Source organism: Palaemon carinicauda, chromosome 17 (assembly GCF_036898095.1).
Source record: "Palaemon carinicauda isolate YSFRI2023 chromosome 17, ASM3689809v2, whole genome shotgun sequence".
Classification (NCBI taxonomy): Eukaryota; Metazoa; Arthropoda; class Malacostraca; order Decapoda; family Palaemonidae; genus Palaemon; species Palaemon carinicauda.
Window position 1 is genome coordinate 56,750,069 of NC_090741.1, and position 22,261 is coordinate 56,772,329.

The 22,261-nt window shown below is 43.7% G+C and overlaps 1 protein-coding gene across 2 annotated transcripts in view; it reads right to left on the reverse strand.

The window, feature by feature from the left end:
• LOC137656770 (nucleolar protein 11) overlaps positions 1 to 22,261 on the reverse strand; it is a 52,613-nt gene that overhangs the window by 25,525 nt on the left and 4,827 nt on the right. For both annotated transcript variants that reach the window (XM_068391034.1, XM_068391035.1), the window contains exons 2-5: positions 13,149 to 13,319; positions 4,080 to 4,280; positions 2,090 to 2,216; positions 220 to 387 (exon numbers count right to left, since the gene is read on the reverse strand). In XM_068391034.1, coding sequence (XP_068247135.1) covers positions 220 to 387; positions 2,090 to 2,216; positions 4,080 to 4,280; positions 13,149 to 13,319 — 667 coding nt within the window. The remainder of the gene's footprint in view (positions 1 to 219; positions 388 to 2,089; positions 2,217 to 4,079; positions 4,281 to 13,148; positions 13,320 to 22,261) is intronic.

The window sequence follows — 22,261 nt, forward strand, 5'->3', positions numbered from 1 at the left end:
TAAAAAAGAGGCAACAAATAAAAATGTATATTTTAAATCGGTAACATAAAATAATCTGTCATATATAAACTATAAAGAAACTCAAGTCAACCTGTTCAACATCAAAACATTTGCAGCAAGTTTGAACTTCAGAAGTAAAATTTTAATCAGACACACAAGAAAAATCATAGCTCGATACTAAATTAAAACTAGTCTTCCATAACAAAAAATTACACTTACCTTCATCTTTAACATCGGCCCCAATCACGGCAAAATGACTTGAGGAGACTGGGAGCATTCTGGCAGTCCTCGAAGAATCGATCAGAGTTACCGTCGAATACTGTCGACCTGGAAGCCTTTCTATTGCATCGCTATGTAGATTGTGACAGTACATAATTCCATTAGACCCTAGATAGATAAGAAGCGAGATCCTTTTAGTTTTTATTCCACCCCACGGCAGCATATGATTAAGAGAATACAGTAATCATTCACCTATCGGGGTTAACCCTTTTACCCCCAAGCTATTTGGAACTTTCCAACCCTTAACCCCCAGGCGTTTTCTTTTTCAAGCACATTTTGCAATATATTATTTTCAAATTGCTCCAACAGCCTTAATTTTCATCATAGAGAGGTCAGGTTGGTCTCATTCTTTTGGAAAATGCCTGATGTTTCTCATAAAGTTATCAAAAATATGCAAAAAAATGCAAATACGTAGCAGTTTTTTGCAAGGACGTACCAGTACGTCCATGAGGGTAAAGGGATGAGTTTTGTGAAACTTACTAGTACGTCCAATGGGGGTAAAAGGGTTAATGGGGACCAGAACCGACCGCAATAGGTGAAAAACCACGAAGTAGGTTCCCTACCTATTTTTGGAATACGTACATCTTTAGTATGTACATGTACATATAATAACAATAAGTGTACAGTATATTAACCCTATAAATGCACTAAAAACCACAAAAAAAACAGCTAAAAGTTCCACGCAGCAAGACTAAGTAACACAAGTGAAGCAAGAGAGAACAATGAATGCAGTCTCCCTTCGCGAGGCGCACGGCAGGGAGAGATGCTGGGCAAAGAGTCTCGGCGGCTCGGCCAATCAGCTTGCGAGATTCTAGAGCTGAGATAGTCAGAGAATCAGAGAAGTGGATTTTGAGTGGCGTGCCATCTCCGTGTTCATACCTAAAGTTCTACTACTGTACTCTCCCTGCTTTCTGCAAGTGCCCGCGTAACTTATCGCACCCTTTTTTCTAATTTTTAATGAATATTTTTGAAAATCCGCAAAACTTGAGCTGCGAAATGGCGAGGGATTACTGTATAAGAAAAACCAGACACCTGCTATACATGAGTTAATCTTAAAAATAAATCTTTGCCATCCGATGACGAAAGAAATAAGCCATAATATATACATATCACTTTCAACAACTAATGTCTTTTAGACTATTAATAGTAATACTCTACCTGAATAGTACAAAAACAAAAAGGAAGGTACTAACTATATCATTCTATTATTAAAATATCAATATTTCTTACAATAAGAATAACTGGTTAAAGACAAACTGTTTGATGCTCCTAAATATCCCTGTGAACAGATCTGTATCCTTACAGACTAGCAATTAAGGAGAATACAGTAATTAATTAGCTGTTAAGCTACAAACTGTTCTTATTTCATATTTAGGACGAGAATAAATACAAGATCTTCGGGCAGAAACTTGACTCTGGTAATTATAATGAGCTGATGGTTTTAAAAAGTATTTAATGATAAAATAGACTGTGCTTCAAACAAAAAGTATTTACAGTTCATTAATTTCATAATTTCAAATTAAATCTACTTCAAATTTTGAAGAATATTTTATATCACAATGTAAAGTCTTTAACCTTGAGGTTACGGTGATTAAAAAGTCATGAAAGAATGCTGTCAACACAAGTTTAACAGTATGGTACATCATCATCTCCTCCCATGCCTATTGACGCAAAGGGCTTCAGTTAGATTTTGCCAGTTGTCTCTATCTTTACATTCTAATATCAATAATTCTCCATTCATCATCTCCTACATACCTTAAGAAATGTCAGTTAATAGAATAAGCTAAAATCAACATTAGTCAATACTTACAAAGAGTGTAGAGTTTGGCCGAGAGCATACAGACACCAGTAAGTCTTTCATCTTTCACAACCATATTACAGCAGACAGGTAGAGATCCGCCACTTAAGTTGAGTTGCCACACTTTCACATGATTTTCCTAGTTATAAACAGAAGGAATATATTTTGCAGTTTCATAAAATTACAAATGATGCTAAATGACTACTTTTACAGCTTCTTTAGATCTGTTCAACTTCAACTGTATCTTATCTAACATGACTTACAACATACTATTTTCAATTTCTCTTATGGCTAACCTTCATTATTTGAACTATTCAAATCAATGTTGATTCACATGCTGGAGCCATATGGATACTTGGAAGTTAAAATATTCAAATTGAAGGCTGGCTGAATTTGTCAGAAATATATAAATATATATATATATAAACTCTTGATAATGGATTATACAAAGTATTTTTGGTGATCATTCATAGCTAAAGTCTCATTAGAAAGCCTTCAGGTTTGGTCATGAGTTGGCTGCGGCTTGGAGCAAATTACAAATTTGCTTAGAAATCCAAAGAGTACAATTAATTACCTAAAAACAACTGATCCTCCAAGACAATATTCAGAAGAAAACATTAGTGCTTCATGTTTGCTGGGATTCCACGAACCAAGCCTTTTTTTATCTTTTTTATAAAACTAGCACAAACCTATGCATAAGAGTAAATCCTATATTCTCTGTTTATAAAAAAACTCATGCAGATGATGTTTTTAAACTTGAAAAAGCCAAAGTAGCTACTTGCAACCATCGCAACAAATGCAGGGATGCTACTCAATGCCAAAATGCAACTGGGGGTAAACATTGCAATAGCACTGAAATTAAAGTTGAGAAGTTGAAAAGCAAAGATGGAAGAAAGGAAACTGGAATGGAAGTTACAGTAATTACAAAGGTAGAAAGTGGTTGCAACATATGGCTGAAGGGATACTGCAGACCCTACAAGTAATGGCCTCTATGGAAAGCTCCTTGCAGGTCTTCCTCCAGTCATTTCTACACCTATTTCTTTCCAACCGAAGTGTTTCTTAAGATACTGTACTTTATTGATCCCTCATTACAACTACCCCAACCAACTGTATCATCCTAAACACAATGAACAACTCTTACGACAAAAAGCATTTATAAACGATCAAATGAACAATTAAAAAAAATAGGGAATCATTAATGACTAGAAACACAGGCAGTTGAAGCAGGTCCCAATAAACTTGCATCCCTCTCTCTCATACCATTCAGTCTCAACCTGCACCTATTCATCCAATTACTTTGCCTCTGCTCCCTTTATTCTTCCAATCTATTTATCCAATTTCTTCAATCTTACTTCCATCTTTCACTAGTATTAATAATGATTGAGACAAGCTCTAGAAGGGTCATTCAAATTAAGTCAGTAGTCTTGTTAAGTTTTCACATGAGAGGAGTAAAGTAATCTTGCTCTCCCTCTCAATCCTCATTTTTTACTCTACTATAGTCCATTTCTTTTAGCGATGCATATTTGCACCGACTCGCAGCGGTGCCCTTTTAGCTTGGAAAAGTTTCCGGATCGCTGATTGGATGGACAAGATAATTCTAACCAATCAACAATCAGGAAACTTTTCCGAGCTAAAAGGGCACCGCCGCGAGTCGGTGCAAATATGCATCGCTAAAAGAAATGGACTATAGTATTCAGCTGTAAGCTGTTTTGAACAGGCACATCAAGGCTAACTCGAGCAAGACATATGACCTCTTCTTGCCAAACACATCTACTGATTACGCCTGATATGTTCTATCATTCAATCTATTAGTTATGATAGATAAAATAAATCTAAGATTGTCAATCTTGAATTACTTCAACTACAAAATTAATCTTAACCAATTTTGTAGATATGAAATGAAATTGAGCACCTTTATATAATCTCATTCAAATGCTGAAAAGAGGAAATTTTTATTGTAACAGAAGTAAAGGTATACAATCTCGTATGGAGGAAATCTTACCTGGTCTTTCACTACTAAGACAGCAATATTTTCCTCTATTTCAATAGCAGCATATGTAATGGTTTCATTCTCCCCTACGCATCCAGGCTTGACTTCTTTCCTCGTTTTCAGTGCGCTTTCTAAATCTTCAATTTGGCCGGTACTGAAAACCACGTACACAACCCCTCCAGAAACGATGAGTTGGTGGATGGAAGTTCCGAACTGTAAATAAAAGATTTGTTTAAAAGTCGAACATCTCACAATTTTAGCTTAACCATCAGCTCTTTTAAAGAATCCATTCCATGCTTATTTCTGTACATAAGACAATAAAAACCATTTTAAAACATACTGCCTCCAGTCAGGCTACGAAAATAAATGAATTAAAAAAGCTTGAACGACTTGAAGACAGTACTGTATTCAGAACTTTAAAAAATATTTATACATAACCTTTTCAAAATCCAGGAACTATTATTTACTTAATACATAATTTTTATAGAATATTTCAATCTACACAGGACATTACTTTATACATTCCTCCGACATCTTGAATACATGGATGCACTTGATATTCAAAACAGCTATTGTTCTGCGGTGCTTAAACAACTTTCATTTTGCTGCCGGCATTGATTTCCGGGTTCAACTTGAATTACCCTTACCAGTACAGCTGCATGAGAACATGTGTTCACCAAAAGTTAAAGCCACTGCAAGGTATTCTTATCAAATAATAATTAGAATAAATATATTCATGAAAACAATCAAAATTAAATAATAAACAACTACCACCAATACCCATTTGATTCTTCAACCCGTCCCATAGTCGACTTACTCTACCAGAATTGAAAGTTCGCTTATCACCGGAATGTACTTTTAACATGCAACCATATATCAGCAACCACCATCAATCTACATAATTTCCAGCAACCATCAACCTATATAATTGGGCATAACATTTTATAACTTCCACTTTGATACCACTGAAATTCATTCGCATGAAAGAATGGATTTATAAACAAACACGATATCAGTCAATATGAACCCCGTTAATATAATCTGGAGCCCCGACCTCTTAAAGGAAGGTTTACAACACTACCAAGAGGCTAAACCAATGACAGATCTTTGATGTAATAAATGGCTACATTCTTGTGGTCATTTACTTGACGACCCACACAAGATGGGGGCAAAATTAATTTTTTTTATATAGTCATAGATATTTCTTCCGATATCCAACATTATCTTTTTACAATGCTTAAATCTGAAAAAGAAAAAAAAAAAAAAAAAAACAGTTCATCATGAATCACGAATCCTGCCACTTGGGTCTGTTTCCAAAAATCAAATACAGGAAGTAATGCATAACCATAGAAAATGTAAAACATGAAAAATAACTATAAACATAAACACAAATCCCAGGTCTGTTTCCAAAACTCAAAAACACTGTGCAGCAGTGTTTCCCAAACTTTTTTCTGTCATTTCCCCCCTGCACCTAGTTTAACCATCCAGATTTCCCCCTTCATGTGTATGAGGGAAAAAGTAGTTAAAACCCACACGCCTGCCTCAAAAATGGGTATGACACTCCAATTCTCCCCTTGAACATCATGTCAGTGAGAACTGATATGATCATATCACAATTGAATGGCTAACAACATATTGCCGCAAATACCATGAGGAAATTTTCCGCTTGTTATAGTTAGTAGGTAGTGTAATTATTTCCCTCCTGGAAGCTTCAAATTTCTCCCCCGGGGGAAATTTCCCCCAGTATGGGAACCACTGCTGTACTGTACAGTAATGCATAACTATGGAAAGTGTAAAATATGATAAATAACTTTAAAACATCTGCACAAATCCCAGAAATTTCAAAACAAAAGTAAAGAAGAATCGACAGATGGTATGAATGTATCTGGTTTCTCGAGGTTTCACAGTCTAACTGGATGACATACCATGAGATCCAAGTCAACTGGAAAAAAAATCTTTAGTTAAGAAATAAATTGCTTCAACATAACTTCAAAACTTTCACATAGCATGAGTAGTAGCTTGGGCAGGAGGAAGGCCCATACATCTTTCTTCCCAGACGTTAACAGTCAATGCCAAGTCCTTATTGGTTTTAGCTTAAATGAAAAGCAAGCTTGGGCACAGGTTGTTGTGTATGTAAAATAATGGTCTCTAGGAGAGAGTATGAAAGTTCAAAGCCCTATCCATTAATTCTGCCACTCAAGAGTGACCATCAATACATTAAAAGCATTATGGGAGGAGGATAAGACTGGAAACAAAAGAAAAATAGGACTAATTCAGGGGCATAAAGTTTAAAGGAGCCTAACTAATAACATCAACGCAGTCATTTGCAACTTCAACAACTAAAGAAAAATTGTAAGGTCATAATCTACAAAAGTAAGTGATGGTTAACCAACAAGACTGCACCCATAAAAATTGGATCAAGGAGATGAAGGTGATGAGATTACACATCCCCCTTCTGATGTTTGACCTCTTAAAATAAAAAATTTTAAGTAATTTTTATTTTTCCTAACATACTTACCGAGAACTACTTTCTTAGGAGTTACCTGTAATCTCCTCTCTACCGACCAGAGTTTTGTGTAGGATACCCTCAATCCCGTTTTCTATGAAGGCCTACCCCGGCATTAGAGAATGTGCCCCGAGGGTAGGCTTTGCGCTACGTCGAGGTCCGCTTGGGTCGATAACGCCAGCAAGTTCTATTGATGTAGCACAATACTTGCAAGGGCAGAGAGGAAATCGGGGAAGGAAGGGAGGGCCATTACCCAAAATTAGTTCTCGGTAAGTATGTTAGGAAAAATAAAAATTACTTAAAATTTTTGATTTGTTCCAACACGAATACTTACCTCGAACTACTTTCTTAGGAGACATACACTTTAGGAGGCGGGAGTGCTATTCTGACCTACAGACCCAGTAAGCGGAGGCCAAGAGGCCTAGGTATAACGGTACAAACTAGAAAACAGACGAGAGGGTAACTACACGAAGAGCTCACGTTAGTGTCTAAGTACTCACCCTTTGAAAAACTACTTCTGATGTTGCATCCAGTAACGTAGTTGTGAAGAACGTGTTATCCAATGGTACAAGATGGTTATCTCCGATGAGGATAGGGAACAACTGGGGAGGATGAAAGGAAACGAACCTGTGTCTCCCGGTTTGCTATCCGCGATTGAGCCTGGGGCTTTTACCGTTAAACCACTTGGAGGGCGGAGATGACTGTCCCAATGGAGAACCCGTCTAAGGACTTCCTCGAGTAGTCCTTGAAGTAATGGGCAGTAAAAGTCTACTGGTTAGACCAAGTACCTGCCCGAAGGATCTGACCCACTGCCATGTTTTTCTCAAAGGCTAAGGACGTGCTCAGACCCCTGATGTCATGAGGTCTGGGGACACCTGGCACGGCCAGATCTTCTTCCTTGTAGGCCCTGGCAATAACTTGTCTCAACCAGAAGGAAATGGTGTTCTTGGATACTTGTTTCATAGTAACACCCGTGGAGACGAAGAGGCTCTTGATGCCTGGCCGGAGATGAGCCGTTCTTTCAAGGTATTTTCTAATGGCACGGACCGGGTACAATTTTCAATCCTCAGCATTACCCGTCTTAGGGATGGCTGGTATGGAGAAACCTTCGAATTTAGGATCCCAGACAGCTGGGTTCTGGGTCTTCGCCACAAAAGAAGGAACGAACTTGAAAGATACTTCTTTCCACCCCCTTGAACGAGAGACGTCATAAGACAGCCCATGGATCTCTCCTACTCTCTTAGCGGACGCCAAGGCCAGCAAGAAGACTGTCTTGAGAGTGAGATCCCTGTCCAAGATATCTTTCAAGGGTTCGAAGGGGGGGCCACTCAACATCTTCAGGACCTTAGCTAAGTCCCACTGAGGCACCCTAGCTGCTTGTGGGGGGCAGGACTGCTCGAAGCTCTTGACAAGCATCGAGATGTGCCTAGAGGAACCCAGGTCGATGCCCTTCAGGAGGAAGACTTGGCCCAAGGCGGCCCGTACCCCTTTTATGGCTGGGATTGACATTCCCTTTTTGTCTCGAGATATACCAGAAAATCCGCTATGTCTGGGACTGAGGCTTTGAGGGGTTTAATGTGCCTCAAAGCACACCACTTCGTAAAGGAGGCCCACTTAGCTTGGTAGACCGCAACTAGAATCTTTATGGTGAGATCGCACAACTCCCTTGACTTCATACCTCCTTGCTCCTTTTTGTATGCTACTATTGTGGCGTTGTCGCACATCAACGCCACAGTGTTTCCCCTTAGTAGATCTGCGAAGTGTAGGCAAGCCTTCTGGACTGCCTTCAACTCTAGGACATTGATGTGGAGTTCCTTTTCCCCGTCCATCCAGGTTCCTCTCGCTGTCTCGTCGAGGAGATGGGCTCCCCATCCCTGGTTGGAGGCGTCTGTGAACAGCAGTAACTCGGGTGGGGGGGACGTTCGCGAAGGGCATCTCCTTGAGTAAGTTCGACTGGCAATGCCACCATTCCAGGGAGGGCCTCGTGTTTGGTAGAACTGAGATTAGTACTTGTTGCGAGTCCAGTTGGCACCAGAGGCTCTTCAGGTTCCATTGGACGGCTCTGAGTCTGATTCTCCCCTAGGGAACCAGTTTCTCCAACGACACCAGATGCCCTATCAGTCTTTGCCAGTCCTTCGCTCTCCTGGGGTGCCCCGATAGGAACGGGCGAATGATCTCCATAAGATTGTTTATTCTGTCTTCTGAAGGGAAAGCTTTTCCCAGAATGGTATCTAGAGTCATCCCCAAGTAGGTCATTCTGGTGGAGGGGGATACGTTTGATTTTTCCCGGTTGATCACGATGCCCAGATCCTTGCAAAACTGGAGGTTTCATCCCTTGCTCCTTCAAGAGGTCCTTCGAGGAGGGAAGAAGCAACCAGTCGTCCAGGTACCGGATGAGGCGAATGCCTCGTTCGTGAGCACACACTGAGACAGTCGTGAAGACTCTCTTGAATACCTGGGGCGCTGTTGACAATCCGAAGCAAAGGGTCTCGAATTGCAGGATCTGGGAACCCCATTTCACCCGGAGAAACTTTCGACTCGAGGGGTGGACCGGAATTTGGAAGTAGGCGTCCTTGAGGTCTATGGTCATCATGTAATCTTTCTCCCTCAAGGACAGTAGGACTGACTTCGGAGTGTCCATTTTGAAGTCTGTCTTCTTTATGAACTTGTTGAGAGCCGACAGATCTATAACCGGCCTCCACCTCCCCGTCGCCTTTTCTACCAGGAACAGACGACTGTAGAAACCCGGGCCTGGGTGTAGAATCTCCTCCATGGCGCCCTTCTCCAACATGGAGGACACTTCCTCTTGAAGGGCGGTCTTCTTCAACGGGTCCTTGGGGACCAGCCACTCCGCCCGGATGGCCGGGATTAGGGGAGGTGGTTCTGCTAAGAAGGGTAACCTGTAGCCCTCCTTCAGTACGGACACTGTCCAGGGCTCCGCTCCGTGAGCCTTCCATGCTTGCCAAAATAGTCTGAGGCATCCCCCAACCTGAGGCTTGGGCAGGGATAGGGGGCCTCCCACTCTATCTCCTTCTGGAGGAGCGACCTGAACGGCCTCTCGTGGAGGCAGAATAACCTGTCCTAAAGGAGGCTGAAGCTGCTGGGGCTCCCCTACGGGGGGGCTGAGGTGCTGAGGACCAGGAGGAAGAAGGAGCTTCTCTCTTCGTCATGCTAGGAGAGGCCTAAGCCGTCGCGGCACTGTCTGAGACTGACCTCTTGTAGGGCGGTCTCCTTGTAGGTGTAGGCCTGGGGGTGCTTAAATCTTTTCTCTTAGACACCTTCTCCATAATGGTTTCTAAGTCTTTTAAGGGGAACAAGGAGTCACCCCACAAGGGAAGGCTCCTCATGGCCCGCGCCTCCCTGTCTGGGACCTTTCGGGACACCTTTGCCAGGATGGTGTCTCTTGCGGAGTACCCAATTCGCTGTCAGGGCGAGAGATTGGTATGTCAGGAACTTTAGCGTCTTGCCCCCGGAGGTGATAAGTTCCCTCAGGAGGTTTTGCTGTTCCGGATCCGTAGGATCAAACGTGGCTTGCACCCCTACTAAGGTGGAAGCCCACCAGTCTAGCCAAGAGGAGACGTGCACCAGGTCCCTCGACATTTCTTCCATCATGGCGGCCTCCGATGGAGAAAAACAAACTGGGGCTGAAGAGGCTCTGTCCTCCGAGACGCCCTGGCCCAGGACGTCAAGAGAAGGTTCTACTTTGCAGGCTCCTGGTCGACGTCCTTCTGGTACATAGACCTTGACCTGCGTCTTGAGCCCCTGGAGTAATTTAGAAGAACTCTGAGTTTTGGGGGCTTCGGCATTACTAGCCACCACTTTATTTACGTATTCTTGTCCTAGGACGAGATCCCTGGCTAGAGGGAGAGCCAGAGAGGTCTTAGGCTGGGTAGGGGCCTGCATTAACCATATAAGGCTGGACCTCCAATAGTCCTCGTCGGTAGCTGCTGGTTCTTCTATTTTATGATGCCTCCTGATAAGGCCAATCACTCTTCTATAGGCCGAGTCCTTCGTCGGGGAACCCTCCTTACCGTCAGCCGAAGCCTCGGCTTGAGCCCGGGGAGCCGGGTCACCGGGCACACCCACCGGGCGCCTTGTTCTTGACACAAGGGGCACTCCCCTGCCGAGGTACTGGTCTTCTTCAGCGGAGGCTTCCGCACCAGGGGCGGGGGTTAGCACAGGCATCGCCGACCCAGCGAGGACTAGTGTCCGTTCAAGGTCTCTGGGGGACGAGGACGCGGATCCCGTGGGCTGACCCGACAGCGGGAACCGTTCCTTCCGATCCGAGGGCCGCACCAGCTGGGCTGGTTCGGCCAGGCTGCCCGTAAGGAAGCGCGGTTCCCCCCGCTGGGCGGGGTGAACCGGAGGGTTTGCAGTCTTATGCCTGCATGTAGAGTCCTTCTCGCGAATCTGCCTGCGAGGGTCAAAACTGTGCTTGGAGGAAGGTCTCCTTGGCGAGAAATCCTTGGACCGCCGGTCCGGGGAACATCGTATCTCTGCTTTACGGGGTACGAAGACCCAATCGCCATCGGGTGACCTACTCCTTCTGTGTTTTCTTCTTGGAGAACGGGAGCGTTTCCTGCTGTATCTGGAACGCGATCTTGAACGGGAACGCCTGCTCCTGGACTGCTCCCTCCGACGGCGATGCTTCCTCCTGGCTTCTTCACCCGACAAGAAATACTCCTCTGAAGAACTCGACGTCACTGCACTTACCGTACGGCGGGCGGGAGCGGGGACCGCGGGGGACTTCGCGACTCGTTGCGTACCCGAGGTAGAAGGTTGCAGGAATTCTTTGGGAACTTCCATGAGCGGGGTTGGGAACGAGGTTTGGCGCCCAACACTAGGGAACCAGGAATCCAGGCTCTCTTCCATTCACATAGGGGACCTACACGGTGTCTTAGGAAGTTTCCACTCCCTGCAGAACCTAACTTACCCTGGTTGTCGCCGCCTGTCGAAGACCCTGAAACACAGGCCCACGAAGGGGGCGAAGACACAGAAACAACGTTACTACCCCACAAGGGGTCATCGGAGGAAACGTGCCCCCCGAGCACAAGGGCCGAGTCTCCAGACGCACTACCGGGCTCCTCACTAGCCCGAGAAGGACCCGCAACCCCCACTGCACATTCACTAGATTCTTGGGGAAGAACGCTCGGTTCTTTCCCCACGATGGACTTACCTCGGCCCCTACTCTGGGTAGGGGAAGGCGAGACAGAAGCCCCATCGGACCATTCACTGGGCGACGGTAGCGGCGAAGAAACACTATCCTTCCTGGGTGAACGTTTCAACGATTTTCTCTTCTTCGTTCCGTAACGCACCCACTGGATATCACTCCAACCAACACACTCTGGGCACGTATCTGACGACGAACAAACCTTGCCCCTACAGAAAGAGCAAAGGGAGTGAGGGTCCACTTCAGGTTTGGAGAGGAACGCTCCATACGATTTACCGGCTCTAGGCCCAGGACAACGGCGGATTTGCTCCATAACGCACAAATGAAAGACACAGGAACGCAGGGATTCAAGGAATACACTGGGGAAGCACAAGGGTGGAAGGTGAACACACAGGAACACAAGGGATAAGTACAAGTTACCACGCGGGAAACACGTGGGACACACGCGGCGCACACAAAGGGTCGAGAGAGAACGAGAGCGACGTGGTGACACGTCGTGACCAGAGAACTTACTGGCGTTATCGACCCAAGCGGACCTCGACCTAGCGCAAAGCCTTCCCTCGGGGCACATTCTCTAATGCCGGGGTAGGCCTTCATAGAAAACGGGATTGAGGGTATCCTACACAAAACTCTGGTCGGTAGAGAGGAGATTACAGGTAACTCCTAAGAAAGTAGTTCGAGGTAAGTATTCGTGTTGGAACAAACTAAAGTTACTCTTATATAAAAAAATGAAGGTCAACATCTCTAGATAAAATCTAGTGTAAGTAGATAGTTACATCTCAATATCCATTCTCAAAACTGTTTTAATATAACCCAATAGCTCCCTACGCATGCACTGTGTTTATCTAGCATGAAGCGTCACACAACCAACCAAAATTTTGGTTGAAAAAGTCGTAGAAAACATGATCAGTGGTAAGCCATTAAATGATTCAGAAGTTTTTATCCGTGTAGGATTAAATGACAAATAAAGTTTACCAAGGAACTGGTTCCCAAATTGCCAGACTTCAAGAGTAAAATACTTCCATTTATGGTTAGTCATGATGGAATACAACCCAATACCATAGCCAAAGTTGTTTTCATTTAATTTAGATCTGTTTTATTAAAATTTTCCAAGAGGAAATGAAAAGATTATTTTAAAATTCCAGTTCATTAAACGTCAAGACTACCTACAAAGGATAAACTTTAGGATGATATTGGTGTTGATTTCATTAAGATTTTGGGGGTAAATGATGACCAAATCTTTTTATAGATAATGTCTCGATACTTTCATACTAATTGGTTCCCACAAAATCTTGCCAGCAGACAATGGGATGAAGATTTTGTGTGGATTTTAAGAAGAAAAGGATATATGAACTTTTAAATAATGCACAGTACCGACCTCAATGCCAAACCTAAAAATACTCACATTTTCTTTCTTCACTTTATCAATGTCATCATCGGTATGGTTCCACCTGGATATGGAAGAATGGTTTATAACGGCTATAATCTTTTTGGATTCTGGATCGCAAACTGCTGGTGCTGTAAACGGATGCCATGTCTTTGTTGTCCAACTCTGTATTAGTTTTTGATCATGTGCCTGGAAAAAAAATTGAAAGGAGCTTACTAAAATATAAACAACCACATGAAGGATTCAAACATAAAAAATTCCTTAAGTACAGTAATTTGAATTTTTCTCTAACTATACAGACCTAAGTCCTTTAATAGGAATATGTTTTTAGCATAGCTGGAACTCAGCTGGTAGAATTATTACACTATGTCTGTAGTTACGAGCAGGTGGCGGGGTAGTCCCGTCCCCTCGCCAGCACACTTAGTAGCCACTTTTGACCTTCACTTAGGACTTGGGGTGGCCAAGGAGGAAGTATAAACCAAAACTTAATATGACTAAGGTTTGTATAGATAGGAAAAATATAAATGATATAAAAATTTGAGATTTGTTCATAAACATATAAAAACTCTCCTCCTTATCCTAAGGAGGAAGGAAGTCCCTATAACCAAATAGCCCAGTTTAATATACTAAGATGTCCAAACACTTTGACCTTGAGAAGAGCGAAAGTGTTGACTTCTGTCCACCTTCCATCCCCTGAAAGGATTCTTAGACAATAGACTAAGTTTCTACTTTGTCTACAAACTATCAACAAAGAACTTCTATCCTAAAAGGATATGTCTGAAAAGTGTGGTCAAATAAAAGTACAGTAATGGGCTTGTCCACATTCATGTCCATCCTTCCACTCCAAAGGAGGATTGGGGGAAATACTTTATGTCAACTTATACATTAGAGAATAACCATTTACCTGCATCAACGTCCAAACCAGTGAATACCGGCTTAACTGCTGCCCCTTGAGAGGGGAAAGGAAAAGGAAAAAGGACCAGACCTTATCTGTCCTCCTTCACTTCTGTCACGACCACTAGGCTATCTTAGAAGAGGCAGCTTCTTGTCCTATGAAGGAGTTAGGTTCACTACACAAACTACTGAGTAGCTACTACTAGTCCCATCAAGAACATACAGAATTTAAGGACCTATGGGTATACTCCCACAAATAGCGGGCTGTGAATGCTGTCTAGCGTTTCCCGACTCCAGCCTCCAACACCTGACTCGCCAACAGGTTCTTCTTGAAGGCTAGTGTAGAGCCAATCCCTAAAAGTTCATATGTGAGAGCTTGAGGGGTTATTCCATGCTCTCTCAATAGTTTCTCAAAGCCAGAAGGATATTGTGATCTTGATCTTTTGGAGTGTACCTGTACTAACAAAAGAGTTTGTAGCTGTGGTCTGACGGGCTACATCCGTGAAGTTTGCCTATGTGCTTCTCTGAGGCTAGCGCAAGGAGAAAGACTGTCTTTGAGAGACAGATACATATCCAATTCTTGCCTTAAACATTCGTAGGATAGCAATTTAGGGACCATAGAACTAGGGAGACATCCCACAAAGGTGGTTCTAGTTCTGAGGACAAGACTGCTTGAAGCTCCCCAAGAGCATAGGTAACTCTATGAAGAGGAAAGATTTAATCCTTTCAGCCAAAAGACCTTGCTCAAGGTTGGGCAATAACTTTTTACCGCTGAGACCGTGAGGAGTTTCTCCCCATGAAGGTATACAAGAAAATTTGCTATTAGCTTAAGAGAGGCTCCAACTGGAGAAGTATCCCATTTACAACAATCACATTAGATTCATTAAGTTAGTAATAGATACTATTCTACCATACTGTATTTCTATATCTAAAACAGAGGCAGTGGTATCAGAGGAGTTTTTGATAAAAGTTGGGAGTTCATCTATGATCAGTGTTTACCCTCTAGATATTTATATAAAAGTAGTGCGTGGAAAGAGTAATCCATGTGCTGAATACAAGTAACCTAATGTCAACATTAGAATGCTAGGAGGAAGTGGGGAAAATATTTGGAAGATGGAATAATGAAAGCAAGAAAACGACTAAAAATCAATGCAAGCAGAGCAAAGTTAATAGCAACTATTCGCTCTACTCTGTTCTTGTAGTGTACCTTGGACAGGCTTATTTTGTTTTGAAAGAGCTTGCAAATTTACCCCATGTTAAGCTGCCACTACAGGTCCTAGGGAGTAGATATCCAAGACTTTTAGGCAACATAACTATGAAAGAATAAAGTAAAGTTATCTGGTGATGCAGAAAATACACACAAAAATGAAGAGGTCCTGTACTTTCTGGAGGACTGATTAACAGAGAACGATCATATAAAACCGAATGGGAATTTCTTGCGAAAATATTTACTGCCATCTTACTGTCTCTTCTCCTTCAAGGAAGAAGCAGCGGACAACAAAACAGCAAAGGAGGAGAAGGATAATGACAAGAAGGAAGAGGAATAAGCACGCATCTACTCAACATTACTTGCAGACCATACCACCAATTTTCCCACAAGCACGTCCAAAGGAACGGTCAAGGTTGGACAATCCAGAGAAATTTTGCTCAAATGGAGGAAGACCCCAACTGGAAATGCTACAATCACAGGAGCTGATACTGTAGCAGAAACTGAAACAGGGGGAGCAGTAGATATTAGTGCCTGGCAATACCTTGCCTAAAGAGAGACTATCCCCAAATTCAGAGAAAGAACCCAAGAGATAACAATCCCTAAAGTATTACAAAATATTTGAGGTCATAAAAGAAGCAGGTCCAGCAGAGTGCACGGACTTAACAAGGACATACATAGAGTTTTCCCTACAGACCAAAAAAGAACCAAAGATATTGATAGATGGGCCAAACAGAAAGGTACCCATGAAGGGCAGGTACACTGGAGTCAGAGAAGGGGTATTACCCACAACCAGCCCCTAATTACCACAGGAGAAAACTTTTTAGGATTCTTTCTCTTCTTCCAAGACCTCACCCACTGGGGAGAAGATTAGGACAAACACATAAAGCAGAGGAAAGCAGGTCTACATGCTAGCGAGGATAAACAGACAAAGGTAAACATGAACCGTCAATTCAATCTACCTTTCCCCTCATCTTCCTTGATTAAAGAATAGGGAGTCCATAATTAAAAAGCAAAAGAAAAGTCTTAAGAAAACATAGATAAATTCTTGTAAAACAAACGAGGGATCTTGTGCGAGTAACTGTACAGTATACAATATCCTAATATACCTGTATGCATGTGATCTACCCCTCTACTTTGTAACGTAAAGCTTCACTGTAGCTCGTACATTTTCACTATACAGTACTGCACAGCACAGTACTGTATTGTAATTTTAATATGCAATCTCCATTTTTTTGTCTTTATAACCACTTTAAATATTTTATTTGACACTGCCTTAGAGATTTAAGGGTATAGCAGTTTCTTTGCAGATTGTAAAGACATTCTGAAAATTGTCACACCTTTGCATATGCAATAACTGGGTGGAAAAAACTTAATCTTTACCAGTGTACCATCACTAGTAACCATCAAACCTTCCTGTTCTCCTCTAACCCAACACTGGGTTATGAATCTTTATTTACTGCATAAACAGATTTGGGACATTCCTACTACAGTAAGAGCATACAAAAGTATCTGAATGGCACACAGATAAAGTTTTACCGAAACATGAAATCAGGCTTATTCCTTCATGAAGTTATGTAATAAAATTTACTATTAGTCTTACTCAAGCATATTTGGGGGAATAGTCATTATCATTCTTATTTCCCCACCAATTGTAGGATACACACTTTCCTACAGTTGGTCGAATTACACCCACTGTAAACCCAATTCACTACTCATTCAACAAGTGGCACTAACTTAAGATGGGCATAGCCAATTATTAGATTTTTGAGAGAAAATGTTATTTTCATTAGTAAAATAAATTTTTGAATATACTTACCCGATGATCATGTAGCTGTCAACTCTGTTGCCCGACAGAAATCTACGGTCGGGATACGCCAGCGATCGCTATACAGGTGGGGGTGTACGCAACAGCGCCATCTGTGAGCAGGTACTCAAGTACTTCTTGTCAACAAGAACTCAATTTTCTCCTCGGTCCACTGGTTCTCTATGGGGAGGAAGGGCGGGTCCTTAAATTCATGATCATCGGGTAAGTATATTCAAAAATTTATTTTACTAATGAAAATAACATTTTTCAATATTAATCTTACCCGATGATCATGTAGCTGATTCACACCCAGGGTGGTGGGTGGAGACCAGCATACATGTTAACAAAGAAGCTAAGTATCCCGTATCTTATTTTAGCCGTTATTCAAAATAACAAACATAAAATAAATAAGTACCTGGTAAGGAAGTCGACTTGAACCATTACTCTGCCTTTTTAAGTACGTCTTCCTTACTGAGCCTAGCGATCCTCTTAGGATGCTGAGCGACTCCTAGGTGCTGAAGTATTAAGGGCTGCAACCCATACTAAAGGACCTCATCACAACCTCTAATTTAGGCGCTTCTCAAGAAAGAATTTGACCACCCGCCAAATCAACCAGGATGCGGAAGGCTTCTTAGCCTTCCGGACAACCCAGAAATATTTCAAGAGAAAGATTAAAAAGGTTCTGGAATTAGGGAATTGTAGTGGTGGAGCCCCCACCACTACTGCACTCGTTGCTACGAATGGTCCCAGAGTGTAGCAGTTCTCGTAAAGAGACTGGACATTCTCAAGATAAAAGACGCGAACACTGATTAGCTTTTCCAAAAGGTTGCGTCGAAAATATTTTGCAGAGATCTATTTTATTAAAAGGTCACGGAAGTTGTGATAGCTCTAACTTCGTGTGTCCTTACCTTCAGCCAAGCTTGGTCTTCCTCATTCAGAAGGGAATGAGCTTCTCGTATTAACAGTCTGAAAATAATAGGATAAAGAATTCTCTGACATAGGCAAAGATGAATTCTTAACTGAACACCAAAAAGCTTCAGACGGGCCTCATAAAGGTTTTTAAAATAGAACTTAAGAGCTCTACAGGACATAATACTCTTTCTAGTTCCTTTCCAACCATATCGATAAGTTTGGAATAACGAACGATATTGGTCAAGGCCGAGAAGGCAGCTCGTGTTTGGCTAGAAAACCAAGATGTAGAACATGTAGCCGTTTCGGATGAAAATCCGATGTTCTTGCTGAAGGCATGAATCTCACTGACTCTTTTAGCTGGTAAAGCATATCAGGAAAAGAGTTTTAAAGGTGAGATCTTTCAGGGAGGCTGATTGAAGTGGTTCGAACCTGTCTAACATAAGGAATCTTAGAACCACGTCTAAATTCCAACCAGGTGTAACCAAACGACGCTCCTTCGTGGTCTCAAAAGACTTAAGGAGGTCCTGTAGATCTTTATTGTTAAAAAGATCTAAGCCTCTGTGACGGAAGACTGATGCCAACATGCTTCTGTAACCCTTGAAAGTGGGAGCTGAAAGAGATCGCTCTTTTCTCAGATATAAGAGGAAGTCAGCTATTTGAGTTACAGAGGTACTGGTCGAGGATACGGATACTGACTTGCACCAGTTTAGGAAGATTCCCCACTTCGATTGGTAGACTCTAAGGGTGGATGTTCTCCTTGCTCTAACAATCGCTCTGGTTGCCTCCTTCGAAAAACCTCTAGTTCTCTAGAGTCTTTCGATACTCTGAAGGCAGTGAGACGAAGAGCGTGGAGGCCTTGGAGTACCTTCTTACGCGTGGCAGACGTAGCAGGTCCACCCTTAGGGGAAGAGTTCTGGGAACGTCTACTAGCCATCGAAGTACCTCGGTAAGTTATTCTCTCGCGGGCCAGAGGGAAGCAACTAGTGTCAACTTTGTCCCAACGTGAGAGGCGAACTTCTGCAGTACCTTGTTGACAAACTAGAACGGAGGGAATGCATATAGATCTAGATGAGACTAATCTAGTAGAAAGGCATCTAAAAGAACCACTGCTGGGTCTGTTGAGAGCCTCTTGGACATCGAGGTTGCGAAGAGATCTATGGTTGGATGGCCCCAGGTGACCCAAAGTCTCTTGCATACATCTCTGTGGAGGGTCCAATATGTTGGAATTATTGTCCCTTCCTACTGAGACAAACTGCTAAGACATTCAAGTTGCCTTGGAGGAAATTTGTTACTAGTGAAAAGTCTAGACCTGTTGAACAGGAGAGGAGGTCACTAGCGAACTCGCACCATGTCAGAGAGTAGGTCCCTCCTTGCTAGGAGATGAACATCAAAGCAGGGAGTTGTCCGTGTTGACCTCCATTACTTTGTCTTGAAGGAGAGACCTGAAGCTTTTCCAGGTCAGACTTACTGCCAGAAGCTTCTTGCAGTTAAAATGCATTGTCCTTTGACGCGAGTTCCATAATCCCGAGCATTCCCTACCGCCTAAGGTCGCACCCCAGCCTACGTCCGATGCGTCTGAGAAGAGAACGTGGTTGGGAGTCTGAACAGTCAGGGGAAGACCCTATAAAAGGTTGATAAAGTCCTTTCCTCAGGTTAGACCAGACTTATCTTCCGGAAACCGGGATCGAGACCGCTTCTAGCGTCTTGTCCTTTTCCAATGAAGAGCTAGATGAAACCGAAGAGGACGGAGGTGTAGTCTTCCAAGTGACACCAAATGCACCACGGATGACAGTGTCCTAACCAGACTCATCCACAGCCTGACAGGGCCGTATTCCTTCTTCAGCATCTTCTGGATGGATAGCAGGGCTGGGGATTGATCTTCTTGTTCAGCCATGTCCTCATCAGAGGGTTCCTCATCCGAAACTGATGAGGAAACGGCAACGGAGTGGGCAACGTCTGACTCGCTGAATCCGGTCGCACTGGTGGATGCGTGACGGAGCCGGACACAAGATCATGGTACTGCTGCACAGTCTGTGAACTGTCAACCATGGGGAAGCGAGGAAGTACAGCGACAACCCGAAACTGTCTAGACTGTCTGGGTAGTACAGACAACCCCTTATCTGGTTGCTGAGGTTGCCGCACTGCGTCACAACAAGTCACCTCTGCTGGTTGTTGAACGTCTTCCCAGTGACACACTGAACGTCCACAACCACCTCCGAGAGTAGCAAAACATCAACGTGCGACTGGCAACCCACACTGGGTCGCACCGGTGGAGGAACCATCTCAACTGGCGGACGTGAGTAGGATACCTCAGCGTCAACAGGGCGTACAACCAACCGGTAGGAAGGTCGTTGGAAAGAAGGGTCTTCTCCGTAAAAAATCCTCTATCAAGGACTAAGCTTGGACTGCATGTCTTGCAACAAAGCCCAAGGTCTAAGGGAGCAGGTGTGGCAACAGACGGGGTTGGCGACTGAAGCGGAACCATTTACCCTCCCTGGAAGCATGTTATGCTTAAATAAAAGTCCATAGGAGGCTAAGCAGCTTAAGGCTCCTCTCCAAATGACAGAGTCCTCAAGGGAATATCAGAAGGAGGGAGAACAGCACTTTCTCATCTACAGGAACCATATCCGAGAAAAGCTAGGTTCTCTCAGTGAGGGTTTCACTGGTGCAAAAGCAGCAGACCAGAAGGCAACGTTATGAAACTGCTTGACAGTCTGTGAACTGTCAAAAACTGAACTGTCAACCACAACAGGAGCGTGAGGACATACAGCACTGGAGTATAAGTAGCAGACCAGAAGGCAACGTCATGTAACTGTATGACAGTTTGTGAGTTGGCAACAACCAAAGTTGTGTGGGGAAGCCTCAACTCCTGACTGACTAGTTTGCTGCTGGCGAGTGGCGGTAACCACAGTGTGTTGCGGAGGCTGACACACCGTGTCAAAACACGGCAGCTTGTGGTAGCTCACGCACGGAAACGGAGTGCTCTGTGAGTGGAAGTCATCATACATCTGGCAGGGTTGACTGTGCATGGGTGGAGGAGCTCTCACAACAAGAGTGTGAGAGCAGGAAGCCATGCCGGGCGCACAACCGTGGGAGGTGTAGGCCCACGGGTGCATCGTCAACCTTCTCCGCAGTCGGAGTGTGGGAGCTGGCAACAACAAAAGCAGAGTGCTGGTGCGTGGGAGGGGCTGCGGTGGGTTGAGGAGCATGCGGTATGGTATGCGGAGCATGCTGTAAGGTATGCGGCTCATGCTGCATGGTATGCGGAGCATGCTGTAAGGTATGCAGAGCATGCTGCATGGGCTGCGGAGAATGCCGCATAGTGCTGGAACCCGGCAGCTCTACAGAACCTTCCCACTGCTGATGCGGTAGCTCACGCATGTTAGCAGATGGTGCAGCAAGAACATGCGTCTGGCAGGGTGGACTGCGCATCGGTGGTGGAGCTCTCACAGGTGGAGGGTGGGAGCAGGCAGCCGCAGTATCTGCTGAGCGCACAACCTCGGCGGGTTGTAGGTTAACAGGTGCATTGTCAACCTTCCAGCATGATACTCCTGCATGAAGGAGCAAGCTGAGACTGTATAGTCTGCAGCATGGACCACTAGGGTCTATGAAAGACAACAACAAACGGAGCTACTGTCCGTTGTGACTGAGGGTCTAAAACAGCTGGTGCGGCAACAGACGGAGTTACTGCCTGTTGCGGTACCATCTTGCCTCTCTTGGGAGGTGTGCAGTTGTCGTACTGCAGCGAGTCCGAACTGACCCAGTGGCTACACCTAGGCCGTTGGACTTGCGCGGAAGGGACCGACTTGCACTTAAAAGCTGCAAGATTTGGTCCATGGTTTCTGCGAGAAACCTCTTCCGCAGACGAGGAATAAATGGGCTCTCTCGTCTTTGTGTGGGTGGGGTGATCACGTCGGCAACGTGTGTAGATACACCCGAAACCACGGAGGGAAACGTCTGTTCGTAGATCAAGGCCTGTGGAACCCATAAGTCCTTCGACATTACTTCTCCCCTGGGCTTGGGAGCTTGTAAGAGGTATCGGACTAGGTGAACAACTGGCACGAACAGACGAACCCTCAAACGCAACACTGTAACACTTTACGCATATCACTTTATCACTTTTGATTTTCTGTTTGCACTTATTTCACTGAACTCGAAACTTTAAGTGGTTTGTACCTGAAACACGCAATCCTATCCTTCATTAAAAGGTAGTAATTGCGAAAACAGTATTACAATGTAACAGAAAAACATAATGAAAGATAAAGAATTCAGTGGCTGGAAAAGAGACTAAACACTAGATCAAATAAATTA